Here is a 20,835-nt window from a genome sequence, read left to right as displayed (position 1 = left end):
CCCACCTAAGAAACAGTTTGTTAAAGGATTTTGAGAACATTATGTTAGGGAAGCCTTTAAACTGAATGCTTGGGTACTAGGGACCTTATCCAACTCTCCCCTCAAGGGGCTTGTCAAATTAGTAACGTAAAAGGCCACGTTCTAATAAGAACACATGGACACAGGGAGGGGAACATCACACACCAAGGCCTGTCAGGGAGGTGGGGGGCAAGGAGAGAGACAGCATTAGGACAAACACCTAATGCATGTGGGTCTTAAAACCTAAATGATGGGTTGATGGGTGCAGCAACCCACCGTGGCACATGTATGCCTACATAACAAACCTGCACGTTCAGCACACATATCCCAGAACTTAACGTAAAATTTAAAAAAAAAATTTTAATTTTACACAGGCCAAATTCTGTGTAACTCAAGGGAAATCTGCAAAACCCCATGGTAGCCACTGACCTCTGCCATGAGGTTAGACCCCCAAGGGAACAATGGCCAAGGTGACCACTGTTTCAGCACAACCACTGAATCCCTGCCCTTCTCCCATCCTGCACTCAGGTGAGCGAATCTGCTGTAAAGAAAGGGTACCTATCCGTGTGGGGGTTCCATGGAGCTCTGTTTACCTTAGAGAGGGAAGACAGAGGCAGAGCAAGGAAAGTCAATCACACGAGGACATGCAGAGAATTGGGCCAAACCAGGGACTGCCCCCTGGGACCTCAGTAAAGCACCTGAAATAAGTCCTCATTCCTTAAGCCTATCAATGACTCAAAAAAGAGACTTGAGAGACAGTTCTCATCAAAACAGAAACAGATACATGTGTACTTATTGCAAACCGCAGCTCTGAGCTCAATGTCCCTGGGGCGTAGTGGGTGGGCACGACATCTGTAAAACCAGGACTATCATCTGACAACTAACTTCTCCGGGATCCTACGTTCCAAGGGTCCTTCCTTGAGATCTACTGACCTTCTCTGGGCCAGGCTCTCCCCTGACAACTGGACTCCATGAATCACAACTATGCTACCAACCAAACAAATGGAACAAAATTGTTCCCAGTCTTCAAGTCCATTCCAGACCAAAACTGCCAATTAAGTGAAAGGAAGAGGCAAGGAGGAGGAGGAGGGAAGGCAGAAGTGGGCCTAGACGGTGAGACCCAAGTCCGCTAGGCTTACATCGCCTCCCTCCATGCCTGTGAACTTCCCTTTCAGCGTCACCATGAGGAGAAAGAGCAGAAAGGGCTGGTAGGTCCTTTGCGAATAAAAGGCGTGGGCAATATTTAATGGGAACATGAAGAGTGAATTGCTTTTGTCTCTAACAGAATGGTTATTTTCTGCGCCTCTTTGGGCTATTGAGGAGGCATGTTGCGATCATTCAAAGTCAACATGACTGTTTAAAATGTTAGCTCAAGCAGGACAAGTGATTTCCTGGGAGGAAGAGGAATTACAGGTGACCCGCATGCTGTTTCAGAGGAGGAGAAAGAGTTCTACAAGATAATGGAGGAAGCGAGAGAATGTGAAGACACGAATGGTCTCAAAGAAAATAAGGCTTGTGTTCACCCAATGAACACCAAATTCACAGACCAGTGGAAAACAGTAAATCTGAGGCTATTCACAGTGACTGACAGGACTGCAACTGATGTGAGCTAAGCCAGACCAGGAGAAACCAGACCAAAAGCACCTGCTTCTCCAGTATTCAGGGACACGGAAGGACAGGGCTTTAGCTTCAAATGGGCGTACGATGAAAGAAGGAATTTACCAGGGAGTCAAGGCAGGCCGCCTAGGGCTGAGGTCTGCAAGATGGCTGGTTAGCACCCAGCAACGGTATCTCAAAGACTTACAAATTTTTTTTTTTTTTTGAGACAGTCTCGCTCTGTCGCCCAGGCTGGAGTGCAGTGGTGCGATCTCGGCTCACTGCAAGCTCCGCCTCCCGGCTTCACGCCATTCTCCTGCCTCAGCGTCCTGAGTAGCTGGGACTACAGGCACCCGCCACCATGCCCAGTTTTTTTTAGTGGAGACGGGGTTTCACCATGTTAGCCAGGATGGTCTTGACCTCCTGACATCGTGATCTGCTCGCCTCGGCCTCCCAAAGTGCTGGAATTACAGGCATGAGCCACCGCACCCGGCCAAGACTTAACTCTTAAAAGTCAAGGTCACAGCATAACCTGTCTACCCAGGCATAGTTTGTGGAGAGCATTCATGCAGCAGGTAGGGGGTTGAATGGATATCTGCTAGACTCTCAACCAACTCTAAGTTTTTATGAGCCTAAGATTCCTAACATTGACGAAAAGAAATTTCTTCCACTTCAGACAGCTGTCAGAGGTTGATGCTGCCGATGAATGATTCACCACTGGTAGATAAGAGTGATAACTGGTGCACCAGTTTCTCAATAGAGACTGATCGTCTTGCGGAGGTGATCCTGAGCGAGGAGACGATGGTCACAGTGACCGTGCCTCCCTGAGGAAGCCAGGCCAACACCATCACGTGTCATGATGCGAGCCAGAGTCCACACAGTGGCAACACACCAAGTGACTGTTCATATGGACATTGTACATGTATATACATGTACATTGTATGTTCACTTATGTTTGTCTTGGCCGTTTCCCGGCAGGTGGCGGTTAAGTTTCTTGAGAAACGGGTGCCTTTGACGGGGCACAGTGGCTCACGCCTGTAATCCCAGCACTTTGGGAGGCCGAGGCAGGTGAATCACGAGGTCAGGAGATTGAGACCATCCTGGCTAACACGGTGAAATCCCATCTCTACTAAAAATACAAAAAATTAGCCAGACGTAGTGGCGGGTGCCTTTAGTCCCAGCTACTCAGGAGACTAAGGCAGGAGAATGGCATGAACCCGGGAGGCAGAGCTTGCAGTGAGCCAAGATCGCACCACTGCACTCCAGCCTGGGCAACAGAGCAAGACTCCGTCTCAAAAAAAAAAAGAGAAAGGGGTGCCTTTTTCTGATTAGCAAAAGCATGGTATGAGCTGGATGCAGCCCAAGCCCAGCCCCCCGGAGCCTCGGGCTTCCTGTTGCAGACAGGACTATAGGATAAAGCCAAGATCCCTTTGTAAGGTGCAGTCATTGCTAGCATTCCCCCGACTGACCTAATTTTTTTTAAAAGTGATCTAAGGGTCTTTCTCAAATGTACACTTTGTGATAGTTACCTGCAAATGAACATCATTATCTGAATGTTCATAGCTTGGGGCTCCAGACTCCAACCATCCCCCCTTCAGTTTGAAAAGCCGAAAAAACTGCAAATTTGCATGCAATCAAACAAGGCCATTATCAGTCCCAACGGACACAGGCATTGGGTTTTGCTGGCGTAACAAGGAAACGTTCGTTCCCTAGGTATAACTAACAAGTAATATGACCTGGCTCTCAGAATGAGCTGACTTCCTTGCTATGCCCTAAAGACAGACAGCACCAGAGGATTGGGGAGTAGATTCTGGAGGCTCTCAGGAAAGTTCCAAGGTCAGTGTGAACTCCCCGACAAAACACTCTGCCACCCCGAATGGCCCTTGGAGCCACAACAGCAGACACTCATAAATGATGCGGCATTTACCAGACCGGACTTCTGAACCTGGGGGCCCCATAGGACTACACAGGCTGTGAACAACTCAAAAGACCACATTAATCACCTCCTGGGAGACGAGTCATTGTGCTTCCGAGCCAATGAAAAAGCCTCGGTTGTGGGCAAACACTATCTGATTGGCTGAGGACAAAGCAGTCCTCTCTTCTCAGGTAAACAACCTGAACCTGGTAGTTCTGAGCTGGGAGGAGCTTGTGCCTCTGGGAGGTCTCATGTGTTTGCGGCCTCAGCCCAACACTATGAACCTGGTACCCAAGTTTTTTCAGCTGTTCCCGGAACACTGGTTAGTAAGGACTTTAATGTACCCGGGAGACAAAGCGAGTAGCCAAGGGCACAGCTGGAGCCTCAAAAAGGTGCCCCGGGAGACAAACAAGGCTTCTCTTGCATTCTCCCTCCCCTTTGTCTCCAGGAGACAAACCTCCCAGTCTCCCTCCTCAACCCGACCTCAAGATCAGGTTCTCCACTTGAGAATCCTGTCTTTACCTCCCACTCAGTATGGATAAATGAGGTAATTCCTTTGTATTTCGAGGGTAGGGGAACATTTGTCAAGTACTTACTCTGCACTGGGCTATGTTTGCAAAGAGACCAAAAATAAATCCTTAAAGGCATGTTTCAGTGTTAGAGGTACCTCCACGGCCACCCTGACCCCACCTCACCAGCTGAGGCATCCACCACCTCTCCATCTCACCCCTGCCTGGAGAACACTGAAGGGCAGCCGAGGGTGACCCACCCACCAACAGCACAACTCTATGTTTGAGGAAAAAAAAGAAATTACGAAAATCCGTCCTCTCACACAGTACCTCGAGCGCACTCCATTTGAAATCCATCAGGTTTCACAAGCAGCTCTAGAAGGCAGGCCGGGTTCCTGTCACTTACCCACTTGGATGTGTGGAGATGTCTGGGCACCCTGCTTTCCTTCTAACCTCAAGCTGCACTCAGCTCCCCAAAAGGAATTGGTTACAGTTGGGGGGGGGGAGGAGAAAAAGAATGAAGGTTGAAGCTTGTGCTTAAAGCCCGGCGTGTGCTTGGCCTGCTTCTGCCGGCTCCTACTCTCAAGGCAGGGGCACTCTGGTGGAAAACACAGGACAGCAGGAGAAGATGGGGAGCCAGTTAACTACTCCTCCTCCTCCTCCTCATGGCTCATAACAGTTGAGCCCCACTGGGCTAAACTCTATACGCATAATCCCTCTCTTACCTTTTCAATGACCCAGCAGGTACTATTTCTGTTTTACAAATGTGGAAACTGAGGCTCTACAAAGGCACGTGTCCCGCCCAGATTCACAAAGCCAGTTAAGTGAGCTGACTCAAACCCACACCCTTAGCACCATGCCACGCCGAAGCCCAGGGTGAGAGAAACTCAAAGGGCTATCAAGGGTATGGTTCAGAACTTTTACTGGAAAGAGGAGGAAACTCCTCCCTTCCACGAGACAGCACCCTCCCCTCACGTGCTAGAACTCAGTCCGCCTTTGTTAGTGCTGCTACTGGGCTAGGATCCAGGTGATGCAGACTTTGACGGACTAATCAGAGGACCTAGCACCACCAAAGTCCAAGGGAAACAACAAACACCTGGTACATTTTGGAATGTACTTGTTTATAAGATTGTTCACAATTTAGGCAGCTGAATTTAGTATCAACTCAGTATTTTTCTGGGTCTGACATACTCCTTGGTCAGAGGTCAAATTGTTCCATGAAGATGAAAATTCACTGAATGAATAACCAGCTAAAATGAAGCTTTCTCATGTTACCATGGGAGGTGGGAACAGGTAGGGAGGGAGGAAGGTGATGTGGGTGTGTTTTATTTTGTTTCTGGAATAGGAGAGGGCTGGGTTTCTCTACTTGTGTACTTAACTTAGATAAATCAGATTTCTAACAAAGGAGTCTGGGTTATTGTGGAGATCACAATCCCTACATAAATACCACCACCAATTTCCATTCATCCACCCATCCAATATTTATTAAGACCTATTATATACTGTCTCTCTAGCCCAATCCACAGAAACATAATGAAAGTTTTGTTTTTTGGTTTTGGTTTTGTTTTACAGACAGGGTCTCACTCTGTTGCCCAGGCTGTAATGCAGTGGTGCAATCTTAGCTCACTGCAGTCTCCACCTCCCGGGCTCAAGTGATCCTCCTGCCTCAGCCTCCCAAGTAGCCAGGTCTACAGGTATGAGCCACCATACCAGACTAATAAAGGGTTTTAGAACCTAAAGAAACCTTAACCTGCAGAGCCCAACTCCCCAAGAGAAACACAAGGGCCCACTGGTAAAAGTAACTTGAGTAACCTGAACCAATGTGACCAGAACAGGAAAGGGACGGAGTCAGGCAGGGCGTGAGTCCTGGCTCTGCACCTCACTAGCTGGTGACTTTGGGCAGCTACTTAACCCCCTATGGCTTTGTTTTCTCATCAGATGAACAAAATCACAGAGCACCTGCCCTGCCGCCCTGCTGAGGGGCTGTGCACTCGGGTGACTGCAGCACGTACTCATGCTCTGCAGAGCTGCCTGTGCCCAAAGGCAACTGTGGCCTGTCGAGTCCATCATGACCGTGGTCCTGGGTATAGGCAGGGGTCACCCTCTTTGTGCATGGTTGTAGGTTTTGAGGAAAATAAAATCCTAAGCCCCCCTACCAACTAAACAGACTCCCTCTTGGCCAAAGGGACCCCAGAGAAATGTTAAAACTGAGTTCCTGGCCATGATAGGATGGGAGGTTGAACACCCCCTCCTTATACACTCTCCCTCATTAACTGCCATTAGACTTTCTTTCCTAAGAGTTAAACAGAACCAGCCCAGCAGGGACTCCCCTCCCTTTTTGCGGGTTATTTTTCTTTTGAGACAGGGTCTCATGTTTTCACCCAGGCTGGAGTATAGTGGTGCAGTGTCAACTCACTGCAGCTTCCGCCTCCCAGGTTCAAGCTGTCTTCCCCCTCAGCCCTCCCATTAGCTGGGATTACTAGTGCACCACTACGCCAGCTAATCTGTGTGTGGGGGGGGGGTGGGGGTGTGTGGAGGGGGTGTGTGTGTATGTGTAGTGACAAGCATTCCTTCCTGGTAAGAGACCACCAACCACAGAATGGTTCTGGCTGATTTAGAGGCTGTGTGCAAGATGCCTCTGTGTCCTCCATTTCACCTTTTGACCTAGAGGCTAATTTTAATACATTTAAATGTTAAGTCTCCATCCCAAAGTGAACATGGGACACATGTAACATGTATGTTTGCTTACTGTATATGCAAATGCCTCCTCCCATTATGAATATTCATAGCTCCTCCTATAACCTGTTAAATACATATACTGAGTCAACCCTTTTGGAATAAGTTTCTGTTCCACCCTTTTCTCCCTTGAAGTGCCTGCTTTCAGTTTCTATCAGAGGCTACACTTCCCAGCCTGCAGGATGGGCAGCCTGCAGGCCGCAACTCTTAATAAGAAAAGCCTTCCTCTCTAAGTTTATGAACCTTGTGATTCTTCAGTTGACATTTTGGACAGTGTGGTTGCTCTCTGCATGAGGGCAGGGAGGTGGTGCTGTCAAGTACAGCAACTTTATAGAGCATGTCGGGGCACAGTGTAGGTGCCCATTCAGAGCCTGAGGACTCATCCACTAGCTGCCCAGTGTTGGCTGCCAAGGGCTCACCACTGAGGCGTTCCCTCAGGAATGGCCCTCAGTCCAAGGGAGTTCCACCTCCTTACCCAGGGCAGCCCACATCCAATGACCAACAGGGGCCACTGCAGCTCCCTGAAGGATCAGCTGAGGCCCCGCTGAAGCTCTATCAATGCTACCACATGGAGTTCAACTTCTCCCTCTGTTTCTCTCACTTCCTTACCAAGGCTGCTCGAGCCCCTCTCCCCAGTAAACCCCCTGCATACAAACGTCCCTCCCAAGGAGCCTGACTCACAGCACCACCAAGGAACCTTGCTCCTCAGATGACGAGTCTCTGAGCACAATCCCAAAAGGGCAACCCCTGTTCCCCACAGCGGTTCAGCTTCACAGCTGCACCCACCTCCCCAGCCCAAGGCAGCCTGATCCACAGTGGGAAGGGAATTATCCATTGAGTGAGGTCTTGCCCCACGTAAGGCATGCTTGCCCCAAACACGCACACAGGGAGGCACAAAGACCATCTTCACCTGTGGCAGGTGAAGGCAGAGTGTGGTCCTGGCCAGCCCTCCCCCCACCTATCCCTTCTCTCCAGTGTGAGGTCCTGGCGAATGAGATCATGAACAGCAACCCTGATGCAGAAAGAGCTGCTGCAGGGCTACCTTGTAAGTGGCAATAGGGCCCTGCGGAAGGGGTGGGGTAGTCCTCCCAGCCTTGCCAGGTATTAGCACACACAGGAGAGAAGACCATGTGACCACAGAGGCAGAGACTGAAGTCATGAGCCCCAAGACGAATGCCACTACCACCCAAAACTGGGGGAAGGAAGGAACAGATTGTCCCCTAGAGCCTCTGGAAGGAGCAAAGTCAGCCGACACCTTGATCTCAGCCCAGGGAAACTAAATTTGGACCTCTAGCCTCCAGAACTGGGAGAAAATAAATGCCTATTGTTTCAAGCCATTGAGTATAATTTGTTACAGCAGCCTCAGGAAGCCATCCTGCCATCCAAGCCGTGTTGCTTCAGGCACAGACTCGCTCAGACTCCCTTCAGTGTCTGCAACCATGAAGTAGTTTTCCTTCCAGCTGATCTGATCTGAGAGGAGGCTTTCCCTCCTATTTCAAGTTTACAACAGCCACTTAAGAAAGAAGTGGCTTTTGGCCGGGCGCAGTGGCTCACGCCAGTAATCCTAGCACTTTGGGAGGCCGAGGCGGGCGGATCACGAGGTCAGGAGATGGAGACCATCCTGGCTAACATGGTGAAATCCCGTCTCTACTAAAAATACAGAAAAATTAGTTGGGTGTGGTGGCAGGCGCCTGTAGTCCCAGCTACTAGGGAGGCTGAGGCAGGAGAATGGCATGAACTCAGGAGGCGGAACTTGCAGTGAGGCGAGATCACACCACTGCACTATCACAGCACTGCACTCCAGCCTGGGCAACAGAGCGAGACTGATGGAGATATTTGGGGACAAGAGAGGGCACTGGAGTCTAAAACAGAAAAGCATAGTTACTTATTGCTATGGTTCAACTGCATATGTCCCTCCAAAATCCATGTGTGGAACCTAAACTCCAAAGTGATGTTATGAAAAGGTGGAGGCTTTGGGGAAGTGATTTAAGTCCTGAGGGCTCTGCCTTCCTGAATGAATTAGTGCTCTGATAAAAGAGGCTGATGAGAGCACTTCACTGTTTTTTGTTTTTTGTTTTCTAATTGAGATGGAGTCTCTGTCACCCAGGCTGTACTGCAGTGGTACGATCTCAGTTCACTGTAACCTCCGCCGCTGAGGTTCAAGCAATTCTCCTGCCTCAGCCTCCTGAAGTAGCTGGGATTACAGGCACATGCCACCATGTCCAGCTAATTTTTTTTGTTGTTTGACACAGTCTCGCTTTGTCGCCCAGGCTGGAGTGCTCACTGCATGCTCCACCTCCCCGGTTCACACCATCCTACTGCCTCAGCCTCCCGAGTAGCTGGGACTACAGGCGCCCGGATGGTCTCGATCTCCCGACCTCGTGATCCATCTACCTTGGCCTCCCAAAGTGCTGGGATTACAAGACTGAGCCACAGCACCCAGCTTCAGGTCACAGCAAGAAGGTCCTTGCAAGACACTGAATGCTGGTACCTTGCTCTCAGGCTGCCCAGCCTCCAGAACTATAGAAGATAATTTCTGTTCCCTAAAATTACCCAGTCTCGCTTCCTTTCCAGCTTGGACCCGGCAGAATGGCTCCCGCAAAGAAGGGTGGCGAGAATAAAAAGGGCCGTTCTGGCCGGGCGCGGTGGCTCAAGCCTGTAATCCCAGCACTTTGGGAGGCCGAGACGGGCGGATCACGAGGTCAGGAGATCGAGACCATCCTGGCGAACACCGTGAAACCCCGTCTCTACTAAAAAATACAAAAAACTAGCCGGGCGAGGTGGCGGGTGCCTGTAGTCCCAGCTACTCGGGAGGCTGAGGCAGGAGAATGGCGTAAACCTGGGAGGCGGAGCTTGCAGTGAGCTGAGATCCAGCCACTGCACTCCAGCCCGGGCTACAGAGCGAGACTCCGTCTCAAAAAAAAAAAAAAAAAAAAAAAAAGGGCCGTTCTGCCATCAACGAGGTGGTGACCCGAGAATACACCATCAACATTCACAAGCGCATCCATGGAGTGGACTTCAAGAAGCGTGCCCCTCGAGCACTCAGATTCAGAAATTTGCCATGAAGGAGATGGGAACTCCAGATGTGCGCATTGATACCAGGCTCAACAAAGCTGTCTGGGCCAAAGGAATAAGGAATGTCCCATACCGAATCCGTGTGCGGCTGGCTGTCCAGAAAACGTAATGAGGATGAAGATTCACCAAATAAGCTCTATACTCTGGTTACCTATGTACCTGTTACCACTTTCAAAAATCTACAGTCAATGTGGATGAGAACTAATTGCTGATCAAATACACCAAATAAAGTTATAAAATTGAAAAAAAAAATACCCAGTCTCAGGCATTTGTTAGAGCAGCACAAATGGACTGAGACACTACACCAAGTCATTAGCCCAGTCCCATTTTTAGAGCTCCAGGCCCAGAGATGTATTAGAATTAGAGTTAACCAAACTCTAGCCACAGTTAGTTTTGGAGGAAAGGACCCTGTGTACGTCCATTCCTCCCCCAGATGGAAGGATATGAGACTGAGTCCTTCTGTCTTTTAGATCCAGAAATCACACACCATCCAGGTGCACCCAGGCCAGGCGACACCCACCTTCTGCACTTCCCCAGAGGAGATGTTGCACGAGCTGCTGGGAGGAGATGCCCGTTCACACCACTGTTCTCCACTGCTCAGAGCCCATGAGTTGGCAAAGTCATAGGGGTCCGAGGTCACGGTCCCTGTGGAGGAAAGTTTCAGGAAAATAACACTTCAGTTATGCCTGTCCCAGAACTTCTGAGTGAAAACTCTAGGATTCCTGGTGGCTTTGTGTTTTTTGCTTTCATTTTGTATAAAAAGACAGGGTCTGGCTACGTCTCCCAGGTTGGAGTGCAGTGACTATTGGCAAGTGCAGTCCCACTACTGAGCAGCACAGTAGTGACCTGACCCATCTCCAGCCTGGCTGGTTCACCCCTCCTCAGGTAACTCAGTTGTCCCCCGCTCCCCAGGAGACCCTCCTATTTTGACGCCAAGCATAGTGTGGGCACCTGGATCAGTATAGTGCTCTACAGTCCAGAAGCCCTGGGCTGAAATGATCCTCCCGCATCAGCCTCTCCAGTAGCTGAGAATGCAGGTGTGGGCCACCACACCAGGCTCTAGGTCTGTTTTTAGCTGAATCAAACTTGTATTAAACAATAAGCATGCATACAGTGCTCAGCCTAACACCACAGGGCATGGGCGTCAGAGTTCAGCAGACGCTTGGAGACTGAAGAGGGATAGAGGGATGGAGGAATGGAGGGAGAAATGGAGGGAGAAACAGATGGAGGGAGGGAGGGAGGGATATAATTACAATGAGGGAGATGAAGTGAAAGATGCTGAGGAGATGTCCTTTCCCTGTCACTTCTCCATGCCTTCACGCGCCTTTCTCCCTCCATGTGGAATGCTCTCCTCCCCGTTATTGCCTTAACTATCTCCATTCCTTCCTCAAGATGCAGCTCAAGAACCACTGCCGCTGGGCGCGGTGGCTCACGCCTGTAATCCCAGCACTTTGGGAGGCCGAGGCGGGCGGATCACAAGGTCAGGAGATCAAGACTATGGTGAAACCCCGTCTCTACTAAAAATAGAAAAAATTAGCCGGGCGCAGCGGCAGGCGCCTGTAGTCCCAGCTACTCAGGAGGCTGAGGCAGGAGAATGGCGTGAACCCGGGAGGCGGAGCTTGCAGTGAGCCGAGATTGCGCCACTGCACTCCAGCCTGGGCAACAGAGCAAGACTCCGTCTCAAAAAAAAAAAAAAAAGAACCACTGCCTCCAGGGAGCATTTCTTAACAGCTCCACTCCCATGTCTCACCCCAGCCTGTGTGGGTGTCCCTCCTGTGCCCCATGGCACCCTGGGCATCCCTCTACCAAAACACTCATCACCTTTGGTTTATGTTCTTTTTGCTCATATTCATCCCCATTCAACTGTGAGCTCCTTACTGAAGGGTATGGCTGTGTCATCTCTAAATTCTTACAGTGGATTATGAATGCTCAAAATATTTTTGCAGAATGAAGGTAAGAATATGACACGGAACCTAAGCCCAGTCCCCAAGTCACTGCATACTCCAGGCTCTCACAGCATCTGTGCTTTAGTACTTATAGTGCTCATGCTACTGTCAGCTACTCACAAGACTGTGAGGGCCTCATGGACCTACATGGCCTGGTGCAAAGTAATTGCCTAATCCGTATTACAAAGGCAGTATGAGACTACTACCTTTGCAGTATTGGGATGAGCAGTTTTTTGCATAGCCAAGCCTGAAAGAGTGAAGTATGTCTCAAGGTTAAGTAATGCATTTGCAAATAGTAAAACTGTCCCTGGGGGAGGAAAATATAAATGAGACCTTAGAGTATAGTCAGTTGGTATGTGGGGGTTTGATAGGCAGAAAAAGTTCCCCCCCACCATCAAAGATATATTCACTTCCTAATCCCTCGAGCATGTAAATATTATCTCATATGGCAAAAGGTGTGCTTAAGTTAGGGATCTTGAGAGGAAGAACTTCTGTTGGATTAGTTGGGTGAGCCTAAATGCAATCATCTGTATCCTTATACAAGATGGGTAGAGGCTGGGCACAGTGGCTGACACCTGTAATCCAACACTTTGGGAGGCCAAGGAGGGTGGATCACAAGGTCATGAGATCAAGACCATCCTGGCCAACATGGTGAAACCCCATCTCTACTAAAAATACAGAAAAATTAGCCAGGCATGGCGGCACGTGCTTGTAAAATCCCAGCTCCTCAGGAGGCTGAGGCAGGAAAATTGCTTGAACCTGGGAGGCAGAGACTACAGCGAGCCGAGAATGCACCACTGCACTCCAGCCTGGTGACAGAGCAAGACTCCAGCTCAAAAAAAAGACATGGGTAGAGGGAGACGGGCAAAGACACACACAGAGGAGAAAGCAATGTGAAGACAGAGGCAGAGACTGGAATGATGTAGCCGTGAGTCAGGTATGACTGCAGATGGTGGAAGAGGCTAGGAACAGATGCTTCCCAAGAGCTTTTGGAGGGAGCTTTGGCCCTCCCAACACCTTGATTGCAAACTTCTGACCTCTAGCACCATGACAGAATAAATTTCAGTTGTTTCACGCCACCGAGTTTGTGATAATGTGTTGGTAGCCACAGGAAACTGATATATGGGACAAGCCAAAGGCAAGAGAACTTAAATTTGTGGCATGTTGACTGTATGACATTGTGATAGGTACTCTCTGGGTACTCAGTCATTCCATATCACACAGGTTTTGACACTTTCTAATAAACCATATTAAGGAAGAGACATAGAGGAGGCTTCGTGTTGTTGCCTGAGCAAAGCCCTTCTATGACCCTGTGTGATCTGGGCTGATCCTAATTCCTGACATGCAAATAAAGAGACTAGATGACTTCTAGGGTCGTTTTTAGCCCTGACCGTCTATGAAGTGAAATTTTATGGGCTAGATCCGAAATGAGACATAGGCTGTCCAAGAGATGGAATTACAAATATTCTTGCTTAGAGAAAACTCTGAGAGCTGGAGTAAAAACCAAGCTGAGCAGATTCCTAGAAGTCAAGAAGCAAAGTTAACTGTTTGGGGACAAATACTGTTGAGTCTTTAACAACCAGAGACAACTACACCCCCAATCCTTTGAGGATGGTTTCTGAAATATCACCAGAGTCCTGAATTTTTACCAACGAACACCAACGCAGCATAGACCCCATTTTCAGTGTTTCAACTTTAAAGCCTGGGAATATGAAAGATATTCAAGGCTGAGACTTCCATTTCTAGTAATTTGACAGATTAGAACACACTGAAATACTTGCCACTACAATGGACAAATGCCCTACTGAATTCATAACTAATCTTACCAAAAAAACAAGAAATTTCAAAAGACAGGCCTGGCGCAGTGGCTCATGCTTATAATCCCAGACTTTGGGAGGCCGAGGCAGGCAGATCACAAGATCAGGAGATCAAGACCATCCTGGTTAACATGGTGTAACCCCGTCTCTACTAAAACTAAACAAAAATTAGCCAGGTGTGGTAGCGGGCACCTGTAGTCCCAGCTACTCGGGAGGCGGAGGCAGGAGAATCGCTTGAACCCAGGAGGCGGAGCTTGCAGTGAGCCGAGATCACACCACCGCACTCCAGCCCGGGCAATAGAGCAAGACTCCGTCTCCAAAAAATACACACGTGTGTGTATGTGTGTATATACATAAAGTGTGTGTGTATATACACATACATATACAAAGATCAATTGGCTCTATTTCTGGGTCTCTATTCTGTTCCACTGATCTAATGTGTGTATATATACACATATACATATGTGTGTATATATACACATATATACATATGTGTATACACACACACACATATATACACACACACACAAAGATCAATGGAACAGAATAGAGACCCAGGAACAGAGCCAACTGATCTTTGACAAAGCTGACAAGAATATATACCAGGGAAAGGACACCCTCTTCAACAAATGGTGCTGGGAAAACTGGATTGCCATATGCAGAAGAATGAAACTGGACCCCTATCTCTCACGTATGCAAAATCCAATCAACTCAAGATGTGTTAAAGACTTAAATGTAAGGCCTGAAACTATAAAAATAGAAGGAAAAAACCTTGGGAAAACTGTAATGGACGTTGGTCCTAGGCAAGGAATTTTTGACTAAGACTTCAAAAACACAGGCAACAAAAACAAATAGACAAATGAGACCTCATTAAATTAAAAATCTTCTGCACAGCAAAAGAAATCATCGACAGAGTGAAGAGACAGCTTGCAGAACGGAAGAAAATATTTGCAAACTTACTCTTCCAGCAAAGGACTAGGATCCAAAATACACAAGGAATTCAAACACCTCAACAATGAAAAATAAGTAATATCAGCAAGAAGTGGGCAAAGGACATGAATAGACATTTTTCAAAGGAAGACATAGAAATATCTGACAGGAATATGAAAAAAAATGGTCAACAGAAGTTGTCACGAGAGAAACGCAAATTAAAACCACAACGAGGTATCATCTTACCCTAGTCACAATGGTTGTTATTAAAAGACAGAAAATAACAGATGTTGGCAAAGATGAGGAAAAAGGGGAACTCTTACACACTGTTGGTGGGAATGTAAATGAGTACAACCTCTATGGAAAACAGTATGGAGACTTTTCACAAAACTAAAAAAAAAAAAAAAAAAAAAAAAAGGACTGCCAGGCATGGTGGCTCATGCCTGTAATCCCAGCACCTTGGGAGGCTGAGGCGGGCATATCATGAGGTCAGGAGTTTGAGACCAGCCTGGCCAACATTGTAAAACCCCATCTCTACTATAAAAAATACAAAAAAAAAAAAAGCCAGACGTGGTGGCATGCGCCTGTAGTCCCAGCTGCTCAGGAGACTGAGGCAGGAGAATTGCTTGAAGCCGGGAAGTACAGGTTGCAGTGAGCTGAGATCAGGCCACTACACTCCAGCATGGACAACAGAGCGAGACTGTCTCAGAGGAAAAAAAAAAAAAAAAAAAAAAAAAGACTATCATTCAATCCAGCAATCCCACCACTGGGTATCTACCCGAAGGAAAAGAAATCAATATATCAAAAATATACCTGCAATGGTAGATTTATTGTGCGTTATTCACAATAGCAAAGACATGGTATCAACCTAAATGCCCATCAACAGATAATCAGATAAAGAAAATGTGGTACATATACACAGTGGAAGACTATTCGGCCATAAGAATGAAATCACATCTTTTGCAGCAACATGGGTGGGATTGAAGGTCATTATGTTAAGTGAAACAAACCACAGAAAGTCAAATATTACATGTTCTCACCGATAAGTGGTTACTAAAAAATGTGTACACACAGAGTAGAATGGTAAGATATTGGAGACTCAAAAAGGTGAGTGTGAGGGCAGCAGGTGATGTGAAATTACTTAATGGGTACAAAGTATATTGCACCCTAAAAGTCCTGACTTGACCACTACACAATCTGTGCATGTAACAAAATTGCACTTTTACCCCATAAATTTATACGATTTTTTTTTTGAGACAGTCTCTCATTTTGTCACCCAGGTTAGAGTGCAGTGCTGTGATCTCGGCTCATTGCAACCTCCATCCCCTGGGTTCAAGCAATTCTCCTGTCTCAGCCTCCCTAGTAGCTAGGATTACAAGCATGCGCTACCACCCCCAGGTAATTTCTGTATTTTTAGTAGAGACAGGGTTTTGCCATGTTGGCCAGGCTGGTCTTGAACTCCTTGACCCTCAAGTGATCCATCCGCCCCAGCTTCCTGAAGTGCCAGATTACAGGCGTGAGTCACGATGTCTGGCCTTATATAAATTTTTAATTTTTTTTTTTTTTTTTTTTGAGACGGAGTCTCGCTGTGTCACCCAGGCTGGAGTGCAGTGGCGCGATCTCGGCTCACTGCAAGCTCCGCCTCCCGGGTTTACGCCATTCTCCTGCCTCAGCCTCCGAGTAGCTGGGACTACAGGCGCCCGCCACCACACCCGGCTAGTTTTTTGTATTTTTAGTAGAGACGGGGTTTCACCATGTTAGCCAGGATGGTCTCGATCTCCTGACCTCGTGATCCACCCGCCTCGGCCTCCCAAAGTGCTGGGATTACAGGGTTGAGCCACCGCGCCCGGCCTGTAAATTTTTAAAAAGAAAAAATTTAAAAAATATTTAAGAAATTACGTATCAAATTTTTCTCCTTTTAAGAGAAATAAACATTATTAAAAGGCAGTATTTTAAAATTTCACATACCTGAAAAATGATGAAATATATGAAGAAAACAGAATTGCCATTAGAAATCATTCAGGAATTCTGCCTCTGGGTATATATTCGAAAGAATTGGTCCGGCCACAATATGTGTGTGTGTATATACACACACACATACAGTTACATATACACATATATACACACACATACACACATATATACAGTGCAGCTAAAGTGATTTAAAGGGAAATTTATAGCCCTACATGTACATATCAGACAATAAAATCGGTGCTGGAGAAAACCAAAAAATAAACTATCATTTTTTCCAAGACAGTACATTCCAGTGAAAGGAACAGTTCATTGTTTCCCTACATGTTTACTTTTTTTTTTTTTGAGACGGAGTCTCACTCTGTCACCCAGGCTGGAGTGCAGTGGCACAATCACCACTCACTGCAAGCTCCGACCCCAAGGTTCATGCCATTCTCCTGCCTCAGCCTCCCGAGTAGCTGGGACTACAGGTGCCCACCACCACGCCTGGCTAATTTTTTTGTATTTTTAGTAGAGAAGGGGTTTCACCATGTTAGCCAGGATGGTCTCGATCTCCTGACCTCATGATCTGCCCACCTCGGCCTCCCAAAGTGTTGGGATTACAGGTGTGAGCCACCGCGCCTGGCCTGCATGTTTACCCTCTAATCAGAAAGTGATTGGGTCATAAGGAAGAAAGATAACTTATATAGTAAGTGTTTAGCTTTGGCAAGGGAACATTACTAATTGTATGTTTATGTAATTGAAATTAAAGAAGATTGAAATATTCATCTTTCGTGTTTTCACATTATCCATATTACTTTTTATTGCTCATGAACACACACATACACACACACATGAACTGGCCTCTTTGGATCATGTGGAAGACCACCCCATAGATTTTATCCACTCCACTGTAGTGGGGTGAGGAGGATCGACTCAAAAACCACCCAGCTTTGACCAACCATCTGCCATGTGCAAGTTGCTACAGAGAATTGAAAGTTGAACGAAGTCAGGTTTGAGGAACTCTAAGACCGATTTAACTAGAGGTCTAGGCACTGGAATGGAATGCAGAGAGAAGGTTGGCAACAGAAATTGAGGTGGTCACCGTGAGGTCTGAATGGAAGGAAAGGCATGTTCGTGAAGGTTTATGAGGAAGGAAACAAAAAGCATGGCCACACTTCAGGGAAATGGTATCCCAGAACATCTTACCTTCTTGGGTCATGAAGTCATCTTCAGCAAAGATGTTAAAGTTGCCACACAGCCCGCAGGTCTTGTTGAAGTATCTGTCTGACAGCAGGACTTGAAAGTTGCCGCCGCCATCGATCCTGGCCACAAAGCCATAGGCCTCACCGGACAGCTTGTAGTACCCAGCCTCAGTTTCTAGATACAGCCCTTTGGAGGCATAGGGCATGGAGACTCTGGAGGGCAAAGGCTAAGTTCAGAAGTGGGCTTCTCGTGCATTTTCTGGATTTCTCTCCCACCTTCTAACCCCAACCCCATGTTGTAGGGTTCAGACCGTGATGGAAAGTGGCTGAGGACCCAGAGCAGCAGACCTGGCTCCCACCCAGCCCTGCTACTCCCTTCCTTGGAACATCTGCTTCCATTCTCTGTGCCCCAGCTTCCTCATCTAAAAATGAGGGGTTTGTGCCAGGGGATCCCTAGGGTCCTTTCTAACTCAGACACTCTGGGCTTACCTTTTGTCCCCCTGTGTCACAGTACCATTGACAAACAAATGGATGTCAAAAAATTCCCCAAGATACACGGAGAGGCTCACTCTCTTGCCATTCTGGAAGTCCCCTGAAAAAGTGAATAGTAGTGACTATTACTCCCCTCAAAAAACACATTAAGAATCTTATCTACATAACTACATAACCTTCTCTCAGCAGAAAACGCCCCAAAGTCTTTACAAGTGAGCAACAAAAAATCTCCCCAAAAATCTCATTTTCTCACCCATTTTTCCATTCATCTAAAAATAATTGAATAACTTCTGGCTACATAACCCTCAGGTGGGCTCTTAAAAATCACAAACGAAAAATCTAAAAGCATGATCTCTTGCTTCCGGGAGTTCACAACCTGTGCATAAACAGAAGACAAACACGCGACAATTGAGTATATCGTAAGGCAGCAAACGAAAAGGCAACACTGAGTTACTGGTAACAGGTGCTCTAGGAGAGTGTTATTCATTATTGAGACAGGGTTGTGCTCTGTCGCCCAGGTTGGGGTGCAGTGATGTGAACATGGCTCACTGTAGCTTCCACCTCCTGGGCCCAAGCAATCCTCTCACCTCAGCCTCTGGGGTAACTGGAACCACAAGTACGTACCGCCACACCCATCTAATTTTTTCTTTTTGTAGAGACAAGATCGCTACCATCTGGCCTAGCAGCGCTATTTAAAATGATACTAGCTGGGTGTGGTGGCTCACGCCTGTAATTCCAGCACTTTGGGAGGCTGAGGCAGGCGGATCACAAGGTTAGGAGATCAAGACCATCCTGGCTAACACAGTGAAACCCTGTCTCTACTAAAAAAATAAAAATAAAAAATTAGCCGGGCGTGGTGGCAGGTGCCTACAGTTCCAGCTCTTTGGGAGGCTGAGGCAGGAAAATGACGTGAACCTGGGAGGCGGAGCTTGCAGTGAGCCAAGATCACGCCACTGTACTCCAGCCTGGGCAACAGAGCAAGACTCTGTCTCAAAAATAAAAATAAAATGGTATCTCAGGACAGCCCAAATCAGAATCCCTGGGCTGTTTCAAATGGAGATTCATGAGCTCTGCCTAAATTTACTGAATTTGATTATCCAGGAGTTTACAGATTGTGTGGGTCAAATGCCTTACACAGCACATGGAAATAAGCACACACTAAATGGCTGACAACGGAAATGTCTGAAGATCCAGACACATGATAAAATACTGAGAATGGTATAGTTGTGAGGGCTGAACAGGGTGACAAGGGTGATGGTGGCCGGCATGAAAGAAGAAACACAAGCAAGAGACATTTTTCACAGCACGACCAAACCTTAGCAAGCCTCATAGTTTCTGAGAACTGCTACTTGTGCTGGGTCTTTGATATTCAAAGATAATTGGTCATAAGAATCAAAAGAACCAGAAGGGAAAATATAGAGCCTGGTCTCAAGCCTTGGACACTGAGAAATTAACGGAAATAGGGAAGATGGAGCAGCCAGAGAGACAAAAAGCCCACAGGTGGGGCACGAAGGAATGGGGCATAGGACTCGAGTAAAGTTGGTCTTAAAAATCAGCAAATCTCTTCTCTTAGAGGGGATAGGGGAATGTGGCTGCTTCTCATCTTAGAGGCTCCCAAAGATGCAAAATCACTTAAGCAAGGTACTCGTTCCACAGGAGGCAGAGCTGAGCAGGTGCCACAGGGGAGCCCGGAGGTCCCTATGGCTGTAACTTTGAAAGGGCAGGCCTGCAAGGCTCAACAAACCAAGAATTCAGCAGAAGCAGAAAAACCAAACAGGAGAGAACCAGAAGTGTATGGGAGGGAAGGAGAGCCCCAGCCCTCCTAGAGTAAATAACAGAGGAACTTGCCCACACAGGCTGTGGAGCTCGGGGCGGCCCAGGCGGCAGACCCTGGGGTAATTTGCCCATCATCACGGAGCTAGTCAGTGATGAAGAGCTGGGACTCAAGCCCGAGTGCCATTTTAAGTGAAGGGCTTGCTCTGTGCAGCCCCAGGAGAGACCAGCATCAGGAAGTCCAAGGGGCAGCCCAGGGCTGAGCCCGTGTGAGGCAGCTCCAGGCAGTCAGGGAAGGTGGGGCCGGCTGTCCCAGGAGCTTCACCTACTGCAGGAACTGGGGCTCCTGAAGGGGATGATTAGGTTCTGGTAACCAGCCCCCACCCACCCAGAGACAAACCAAAAACAGGAGTCTAGGGGCAGGGATGGGGCTGCATTGTGCCCTTCAGTGAGGACTGAACTGCATGGCATGGAGAATTCCTGGCCCTGGATGGCCGAGGGGACTTGAAGAGCCGTCAGTCAGTCCACACCCGGAGCAGGGGAGTGGCAAGGGAATTTGGGGTTTTGTTTTCTTTTAAGGTCTTACTCTGTCACTCAGGATGACACGTAGTGATATCACAGCTCACTTCACCCTCAAACTCCTGGGCTCAAGCAATCCTATTGCCACAACTTCCCAAATAGCTGGAACCACAGGTGTGCACCACCACGACCAGCTAATTTTTGTACAGATGGGGGTCTCGCCACGTTGCCCAGGCTGGCCCCGAACTCCTGGGCTCAAGCAATCCTCCCACTTCAGCCTCCCAAAACACTGGGACTACAGGCATGAGCAACTGTGTCCAGTCTGGCAATGAGATTTTTTTTTTTTTTTTTTTT

At 47.7% G+C, this 20,835-nt stretch overlaps 1 protein-coding gene across 2 annotated transcripts in view; it reads right to left on the bottom strand.

Annotated features, from left to right (window-relative positions):
- Nucleotides 1-20,835, bottom strand: part of VWF (von Willebrand factor) — a 172,054-nt gene that overhangs the window by 140,328 nt on the left and 10,891 nt on the right. For both annotated transcript variants that reach the window (XM_025401752.1, XM_025401750.1), the window contains exons 4-6: nt 18,187-18,289; nt 17,702-17,910; nt 10,370-10,494 (exon numbers count right to left, since the gene is read on the bottom strand). In XM_025401752.1, coding sequence (XP_025257537.1) covers nt 10,370-10,494; nt 17,702-17,910; nt 18,187-18,289 — 437 coding nt within the window. The remainder of the gene's footprint in view (nt 1-10,369; nt 10,495-17,701; nt 17,911-18,186; nt 18,290-20,835) is intronic.

The sequence above is a fragment of the Theropithecus gelada genome, chromosome 11 (assembly GCF_003255815.1).
Source record: "Theropithecus gelada isolate Dixy chromosome 11, Tgel_1.0, whole genome shotgun sequence".
NCBI lineage: Eukaryota > Metazoa > Chordata > Mammalia > Primates > Cercopithecidae > Theropithecus > Theropithecus gelada.
The sequence above is the reverse complement of the archived record's forward strand: the minus strand, read 5'-3'. Positions and strand labels throughout refer to the sequence as shown.